Below are 9,221 nucleotides of genomic sequence, written 5' to 3' on the forward strand. Positions count from 1 at the left end.
ATGGGTCATATATTCCTTTAAGGCCTTTTTCACCCAAAATTGCAAACCAGATATTGATATAATATTGTATCATCAGGTCCCTGCCGATTTCCAACCTTAATCATTTTTTTCTAAATCCAAAAAAATATGGTTTATGCTTAATTGGATGTCTTCTGGTGACCAGATGAAAGTAAACACTGGACCTCTTAATTCTAAGAATGCCACTTGAAGGACACTTACTAATATGATGAGCACATATTAAGAGTAACCACCCTGAAAATACTGCACTTACAGTAGCATTAGTCCATTAGTTATGTTTAACTGGCAGCAGCAAAACATCCACCACATTAATCATTAACCTCCACAATCACAATCTACCAGTGCAGTAGTAAGACAAGAACAGAGGAGTTTATGACTCTTGGAAATTGGATCATACTATGGCTCACTCACAGTGATGGGATGTGAGGTGGCACCTGCTTGTGATGGGTTCCTCCAGGACAGTGGCGGCCTTTTTACAGGAGCAGACACACTGCGGAGTAATCTCATTACTGACGTCAACCAAACACTCAGGACAGAGAATCCACTCACTGTGCAGGGCCAACCACAACCAACAAAACAAGGAAAAGTCCAAAAAAAGGGGGCATCCCAAATTCTAGTTACTATTTAAACTTAACTCAGAAGTCTACCTGGAAGTGGCCCTCATTAAGTGAAAGACAAACCTGTCAGACTGATTAATGAGCTTTGCCCTCATGCAAATGGAGATAGCAATAGCAGCAACAAATGTAGCATAAATGGAAGAACATTCAGGAACAATGTCTCCAGTCTTCTATAATGGGGGAAATTGACATTGTGACTGATTAGAAAGCAAAACCGACTTGTTCGAAGTTTATCTAAAATATCTGATTAAGAGTTCTCAGGACTATGCCTTTCTCACACTTACATGGAATTATACTACATCTTTACACCTGAGATTGAAAAAACACACCTGACAGAGAAAATGGCACCTTGTTTTAGAAAAGATGAAAAGTCTCAGGACTTCAGTGGCAGGATATCATATATTATTATATATTGCTTTTGGCTGAACCATTATATCTTGTAAATATCAATCCCAGCTGTTGGTTGTTGAAGCTGGAACAAGCAGATGACATGAATTACTGTTCAAACAACAAGGCCAAGTATCCCAACAGCAAATGTCATGCCAGCAAATTTGACAATAGTCAGCTGGGTGATTAAACCAAATGTAATAACAGATAAACAGGTCTTAAAGGGACACCCGCAGATTATTACACCCATATGTAATCAATACACTCAAAATACACCAACTTACCCCATTCCAAAAAGTCGGTCACATGTTTTTCCCGTTTTAAGGGTGAGTTGCTGCACTCGTTGTATAAACATATGAGTATATCCAGCAGTGTCTCCACACTCAGCGAGTTGTCGTTTTTCTGATGACCATCCAGCAGCAACTGCTCCAACTTCTTCAGGCGCACCTTCGCAGACATTTTCTACCAAATAAAACGGCCTGGCTACCCCTCCCAGAGCCAGAAAAGATTAAACAAAAATAGCGCTTCTCGAAATGAATACGAGATTACGCTGCGCCCCGGAGCGCAATAAACAGTTATGGTATTTGTGTGGCTGATTTCTCTGGAGCTCTGAAGTCCCAGACTCCAACTGCTAGCCAGCCATCCAGCTAGCAAAATGTGTCCAACATTGTGCTCAGATAAACGAGGATCAAATGCGATCGACCCCGTTTTTGTGCACTGCTTTCCTCCCCCCCACCTCACTCCCGGGGCCCTGTCGGCTCCATTCGCCTTAATCCCGACAAATCTGTACTTTCCACTTTGTATCGGAGCTTTTTCTCCTGTCGAATCTCAGGATGACCGGACGCTTAATTCCGCTCTGCTGGAAATCTCAGAAAATAATGGAGAACCGCACACACCTTTAACCAGCATAAATACGCCCCCAAAAAACTGGGAGTAGGTGCAATTCTAAAAGTATGCGAATCCTTGCGTTTAAGCCGGTGTGGTTCTCCGTGAAGTCGAATAAGGCTGCATTCGTGTTCAGCCTGGTCTAGCGCTCCCGAACGAGCGAAGGATCCAGACCCGGGATAGCGGAGCCCCTCCCACCCTCACCGGAAACACTGACTGGGAATATATGACGTCATTGTTTGATTGACACACCGGGAGCCATCTAGCGCTGACCTCATCAGGAGCTCGCAAGCAGCCTCTCAATGCCCATTCAGTGTTTCTGGGATTGAGACTGTTTTATGAATTACATTACACTAAGGAGCCTTGCTCACATATTCTATGAAGGAAATTTCGAGATTACAAATGACTTTAAAGGTGCACTAAGTACTTTTTTCCTCATTAAAAAAGTTCAACTCCTAAAGACATGAATTGTAATTTTTGCAATATATGTAGGAAATCATGAGCACTCATATTAAAATGAAGACTCATATCAGTAACATTATAAAAGCTGTTTTATTCTACATGGAGGGGGTCCGCACATGGGGGCTGCCATGTTAGAATCACATGACCAGCTGAATACTACTCGCTTAATCTCAGAAACCAACCTGTTATTTGATATATTCACTCATTGATTAAATTAATCATGGCTGACTGTGAATACTTCATTTCTACAGTGGTACCTGAAACTGAAAACTATTGATTTCACTATGTAACACAATTTTTGTTCTTGGGTAGTAAGTGTTATTTCCTAATTGCTTATGCCTCAAAAGTATAGAAAATGGCTATTATTTCCCACAAACTTTGCTTTTGTGACCAGGACAGTGATATTTTGAAATGTACCTATTTCCAATGAGAAAATGGACAAATTTCTGTCTTTTCGTTCACATAAAGTCAGAAAAAAACAACATGAATCTAAATTAACATGTATTTATACTATAGTAATATAAAAATGATTACAAAAAATTTAGAAGTAAGTAGTTTTTCGAGATTAACGATTATACTGTAAATCACTTTCACGAATCAGCCCCCAAATGTAGTCTCTCATCATGTTCTCGTTATACTGTCCTTGGTAGCGGCGTTCAAAGTCCAGTTTATCCTTTTGGAAGCGCTCGCCTTGCTCCTCTGAGTACGCTCCCATGTTCTCCTTGAATTTATCAAGATGAGCATCAAGGATATGGACTTTGAGGGACATCCTACAGCCCATTGTGCAGTAGTTCTTCACCAGAGTCTCAACCAGCTCCACATAGTTTTCAGCCTTGTGATTGCCCAGGAAGCCCCAAACCACTGCGACAAAGCTGTTCCAAGCCGCTTTCTCCTTACTAGTGAGCTTCTTGGGGAATTCATTGCACTCCAGCATCTTCTTTATCTGTGGTCCGACGAAGACACCGGCTTTGACCTTTGCCTCAGACAGCTTAGGGAAGAAGTCTTGAAGGTACTTGAAGGCTGCCGACTCCTTATCTAGAGCTCTGACAAATTGTTTCATAAGGCCCAATTTGATGTGCAGTGGTGGCATCAGCACCTTCCGGGGGTCCAACAGTGGCTCCCACTTGACATTATTCCTCCCCACAGAGAGCTCGGTCCGCTGTGGCCAGTCCCGCCTGTGGTAGTGCGCCTTGGTGTCCTTGCTGTCCCAAAATCAAAGATAGCAGGGAAACTTGGTAAAACCGCCTTGGAGACCCATCAGGAATGCCACCATTTTGAAGTCTCCTATGACCTCCCAGTCATACTCATCATACTTCAAGACATCCAGCAAGGTCTTGATATGTATCCACTTAGACAGCTGGAACTAAACTGAAATGGTGGGCTTAAGGCATCTGTATTTATACTACTATTTATATTACAGGAATGTTCTAGAACATTCTAGAAGTTACTCCAAGTTTACTCAGCACTGAATCTATCTGGAATGTTCTGAAAAATAGGTACATTTCAAAATATCACTGTCCTGGTCACAAAAGCAAAGTTTGTGGAGAATAATAGCCATTTTCTATACTTCGAGGCATAAGCAATTAGGAAATAACACTTACTACCAAGGAACCCAAAATAATAATAATAATAATAATTGTTACACGGTGTTTTAATTGATGCTGCATCCAAGCCACTAGGTGTCAGTGTAAGTCCAAGATGACACAAAGACAAAAGTTACTGAATGCACCTTCAATTGCTGTTCTTATATAGTTTTCTTTTGTATTGTAATTGCAATTCTTATTTGACAATTTCTTTGCAATCTTAAAGGGTTAGTTCACCCAAAACGAAAAACAAATCTCATGCTACTCTCTGCGATCCACGCACAACTTACCACGCACCCCATTGAGAGCAAGAACCACTAATCGCGACCATGAGGCGGTTACCACATGTGACTCTACCCTCCTTAGCAACCGGCCCAATTTAGTTGCTTAGGAGACCTGGCTGGAGTCACGTCCTGGACTGGAACTCGCAACTCCAGGGGTGGTAGTCAGCATCAGTACTCGCTGAGCTACCCAGGCCCTGCGCTTAATTATTTCTAAAAGGACATCTTATACTTGTCTTGGGGGGACCTTCTAAGTATTTTAGCTCAAGTAGTGCCATGCCTCTTCTTGAGGAATTAAGTGGTTTACGAGGAAAATTTGTTTTGGTTACAAACTGGTAATTACAAGGTTATTATGCTATAAATGTGGTTTATGAGGACATTTCTAGTGTCCCCATAATTCAAATTGCTTAAAAAAAACATGTTTTTTTGTAAATGTAAAAATGCAGAAAGTTTTTTGTGAGGGTTAGGTTTAGGGGTAGGGTTAGGGTATAGATTCTATAGTTTGTACAGTATAAAAATCATTATGTCTATGGAGAGTCCACATAATGATAGCTGCACCAACATGTGTGTGTGTGTGTTTATACTGTATATCCAATTTGATCCATTCAAACCCAGTCCATCACCCACCCAACTGAATCGAAACCGCCAGCAAAATGAGACATCATACTGTGAATGGTTTGAAAACATTGACCTCTGCTGGTGATAATGAAAAGTCCTTTTTTCATTCTCTGAAACCCCTGCAAAGTCCAATTGAGCTTTTCTTTCTCCCAAAAAAATTCAGACAGCTTTAAGACAGAAGTGTGTAAGCAGAGCGCTTTACTTTATAAGCAGAGCGCTTCGAGTCTCTGTGGGAGCTTGTAAGTGTCAGAACGGATTATTTTCACTGCCTTAACCGTAATTTTCTGTCTTTTGCGTTTATTTCGGAGCCCTGGGGTGTTTTGAGGGGAGACTAGGCAAAAAGGATACCCTGGAGAGCTTATTTGAACACTGTGCTTTTCTCCTCTTGCCCTTTGTGGGGGAAACAACCACATGCTACACTCATTCACTGTCTTGAATGTCATGCTTTACCTTGTGTTTCTCTCCTCCAATTACTCTCAACCTTTACAGCCTCTGTTGCCAAGCGATAAGAATTCACAGAGGGAAGCCCCTCTAATATATAAAAGCATTAGACAGCTCTAACAGTGAAGTATTGGACATGGGAGTGACTACCATTAAAGTTGCTGTTGTTTTAATGTGGTATACTGGAACACTGGATGTGTGTGCCTGGGCCCTGGGGTTATGTAAATATGTTTGATTAATCTTCATGTTTAGGATTTGATGGTAAACATCTGTTATGTGCAATGCACACTGTTATTAATTACATACTTACATACATAGTAACATGCATGCAGTGTGTAATAGGCACACTGAATTTTGAACTTGTTACATTGATTGTGCACCAGAGGGAGCACTAGACCTTTACGATCTGTTTTCAACAGAAGTAGTGTAACAAATTCATTCATATTCAGGGATTGCCCACTGTCCCTGAGTGTATCTGGCACAACATAATATGGGCATAATTACAGGGATGGTTCAACCAAAAGTGCAAACTCTATCATTATTTTCTCACCCTCATCAAAGCTACAATTTTGCCCTTAAAAAAAAAAGAAAAAAAGCTGGTTCGACACTGATAAAGACGATCATAATGACAGTCATTAAGACATGGTTACCACATGGACACATAATTACAGCATACAAAAGCATTGTTTAGTCTAGGGAAATTGCAGTACACCAGTGCAATTAAATGTATTCATTTGGCAGACACGTAATGTGTCTGAGTTTTTGAGTTGTAACAGTGTGATTGTTACAGTGTTACAGTGCATTCAAAGTATCCCAGTTTGTTCCCAGGGAATCATGTTAACCTCCTGAGACCCGAGCATGACTGCTGTGTGCATTTTCCATCCCCCTTTTTTACCCCTAAAAAACATGCAAATAATTATAATAATAATAATTTGTCCAAATAGTTTTCCTAAAAATGTATGTCCACATTTGTGGACAGTGGGACTAAGTTTTTAATAATACCAAGCTACAGAAAGTCAGATTTTTTAAATTAAATTGTCTTCTATGTTTTCACTAGTGTTGGTTATTCATGTATTTGAGATGTTACAGACATTACATCAGAAATTAGCATAAGTAATTCTGATTATTAAAGTAATGTCCAGCATCATCCAACCACTGCCAACCATGTTAAAATAAAATTTTACATGAAAAATTCTGAATCTATGTACTGATTAACATTGTCCCATGTCTGCCAAACATACTGTATTAAGTGGTCCAAACATCATCAGCCTGAAACTGAACTTTTGACCAGATGTTAGGAGTGAATGCACTTAGTTGCATGTATAGCTGTAGGATGCTCCCTTGCGCCCTCATTATGGAATGACTTAACCTCTAGTGTGCTGTCTGTCTGCACTGGTCTCAGAACAGTTTGAAATGCACCTTATTTTCATCCTAACTCCGTATACAGCCTCTGAAAGCAAATATTTTCAGCTTTTGGATGCATCCATTGATTCTCATTATGATAATGCACAGTGAATATAGGATATTTTAAGGAAAATTAGCCAATAGTCCACGCACGTGGTCATTGTGTTTATCAGCATGCTGTTCACGATAAATCAATGACATTTTTTTTTAATGGCCTATCGGATGAAAATATAGACTCTAATCTTTGACTCAAACAGGTTTTAATGTAAAAACTTAATGAGGGTTCTTACCAGACGTTTCTTCCAAAGACAAAGCTGAGATTGCCGTTATGTTGTTTTGTTGTATAGCACTTTAATGACAGCCTAGAGTCTACTGAGCTGAGATCAGTCAGTTTAAATTAAAATGAAACGAAATTATGCGTAGCCTATAGCGAAGCCAAAACGTAATGACCACGCATGTGTATGCAGGGTCTCAGGAGGTTAATAGTGCCATGCTTTACAGTTGAGCTACAGTACAAGAACATCCAAAAATTGCTCTTTAGAAGTATTGAATCAGAGACGAGCGATCCTTTACTAGATTTTTTAAGAGTGAAATTTTATTTGTATGTACTTTTTGTCATATCGTAAGGGTATTGCATTATAGTGTTATATGTAGTAGTATTATACGAAGACTACTGTAAATAGAGTGAATGGCTGATTTCATATCCTAGAAAAGCCACTCAGCATACTACTAGTAAGATTGCACCCATTTTCTCCCCAATTTGGAATGCCCAATTCCCAGTACGCTCTAAATCCTCATTGTGGCGTAGTGGCTCGCCTCAATCCAGGTGGCGGAGGACGAATCTCATTTGCCTCGCGTCTGAGACCGTCAATCCGTGCATTTTATCATGTGGCTTGTTGAGCGAGTGACCGCAGAGACGTAGTTTGTGTGGAGGCTTCACACTATTCTCCGCGGCATCCATGCACAACTCACCACACGCCCCACCGAGAGCGAGAAACACATTATAGCGACCATGAGGAGGTTAACCTAACATGACTGTACCCACCCTAGCAACCAGGCCAATTGGTTGCTTAGGAAGCCTGACTGGAGTCACTCAGCACGCCCTGGATTCGAACTCGCGACTCCAGGTATGGTAGTCAGCGTCTTCACTTGCTGAGCTACCCAGGCCTCAATCAAACTCAACATTAAAGTTTGGTGTTGTTAGAGATTATTCTTTAGGTAATCTGTAGGACATCAGGATTTTGACATTTTTTTTGTTAATTACTTATTTTTTTTCTCAGAGGAGCTTTCAGTCTGAGAGTTCCATAAAAGCCGAGTGAGAGTAGGCAGAGGCATGAAGTGCTACTGTAATTGGTCGAATGAATAGAGAATGTCAGAAAACAGGTCTGAAGTGAATTTATTTGAGATGGCAAAATCACTGAAGTATAGGTCACTTTATTACACACCCCCACACATGCAGAGTTCAGAGCTCTTCATTCAAAGAGACACAGCAGTTGCATAAAAGAATGAAGAGGAAAGGAGAGGAGGAGCGTTAGTGTTCAATTGCCCAAGAAAAGTCAATGAGGAGGTTTCTTGGTCCCAAGCTTGAACTCTTTGTGAACAATTCAGATTGTGTTTAGTTTAAGGCTAGGTCTGAAAAACTATTAACTATTAAAAACTAAATGAATTTTAAGTATTAAATCAGGTAGATATCTCCTTAAAGGTGCACTCAGTAATTTATTTGTTTGTATCAGCATGGACTTGGACACTGACACCTAGTGGCTTGGATGCAGAATCATTCAAAATCAGTAGTTATTAGTTTCAGATGTAGAAATGTACGATTTACAGTCAGCCATGATAACTTTAATCCATGAGAGAAAGTGTCCATTAACAGGGCGGGTACTGAGATTAACCTATTATTCAACTAGTCATGTGATTCTAACATGGCAGCCCCCATGTGCGGAGCCTCTCCATATTAAATAAAACAACTTTTATAAGGTTACTGATATGACTGGAGTCTTAATCTCATGTGAGCAGTTGTGATTTTATAGATATATTTCAGTGTAACCTCCATTTTTGCTTTTTTTAAAGAAAAGGAGGAACGAGTCAAAATAAATTTTTGTGGTAATCAACATTATGCCACAAATGCTGACGATTGAGCTTAACTTGTATTGAACCCGGAGTTTCCTTTAGCAGAGTTACATCGTCATGGCAACGAAGTTGTAAAAGTTGTTATAACTTTACACAGAAATGGTTAGCAAACGATTTCATGGCACTAAAATAATTTTAACATGCATATCGTTTACGTCTTGTGGCTATACTTTTGAAACAGTGAGTATTTTAACATTTATGAATTGGCCTCATTCACTTCCATTGTAAATGCCTCAGTGGAAGACAGATTTTTGCTTTTTTTTTTAAGGAAAAGGAGGGGCAATGACTCCAGCCAGGACTCCTAAGCAACCAAATTGGCCCGGTTGCTATGGAGGGTAGAGTCACATGGGGTAACCTCCTCGTGACCGCTATAATGTGGTTCGTTCTCGGTGGGC

At 40.2% G+C, this 9,221-nt stretch overlaps 1 protein-coding gene across 4 annotated transcripts in view; it reads right to left on the reverse strand.

The window, feature by feature from the left end:
* cdc42bpb (CDC42 binding protein kinase beta (DMPK-like)) overlaps window positions 1-2,086 on the reverse strand; it is a 121,942-nt gene extending 119,856 nt beyond the window's left edge. For all 4 annotated transcript variants that reach the window (XM_051645080.1, XM_051645078.1, XM_051645079.1 and 1 more), the window contains exon 1: window positions 1,307-2,086. In XM_051645080.1, the coding sequence (XP_051501040.1) occupies window positions 1,307-1,481 (175 nt within the window). In that variant the 5' untranslated portion in view covers window positions 1,482-2,086. The remainder of the gene's footprint in view (window positions 1-1,306) is intronic.
* Window positions 2,087-9,221: the final 7,135 nt, after the last annotated feature.

Source organism: Myxocyprinus asiaticus, chromosome 19 (genome assembly GCF_019703515.2).
Source record: "Myxocyprinus asiaticus isolate MX2 ecotype Aquarium Trade chromosome 19, UBuf_Myxa_2, whole genome shotgun sequence".
Taxonomy (NCBI): domain Eukaryota; kingdom Metazoa; phylum Chordata; class Actinopteri; order Cypriniformes; family Catostomidae; genus Myxocyprinus; species Myxocyprinus asiaticus.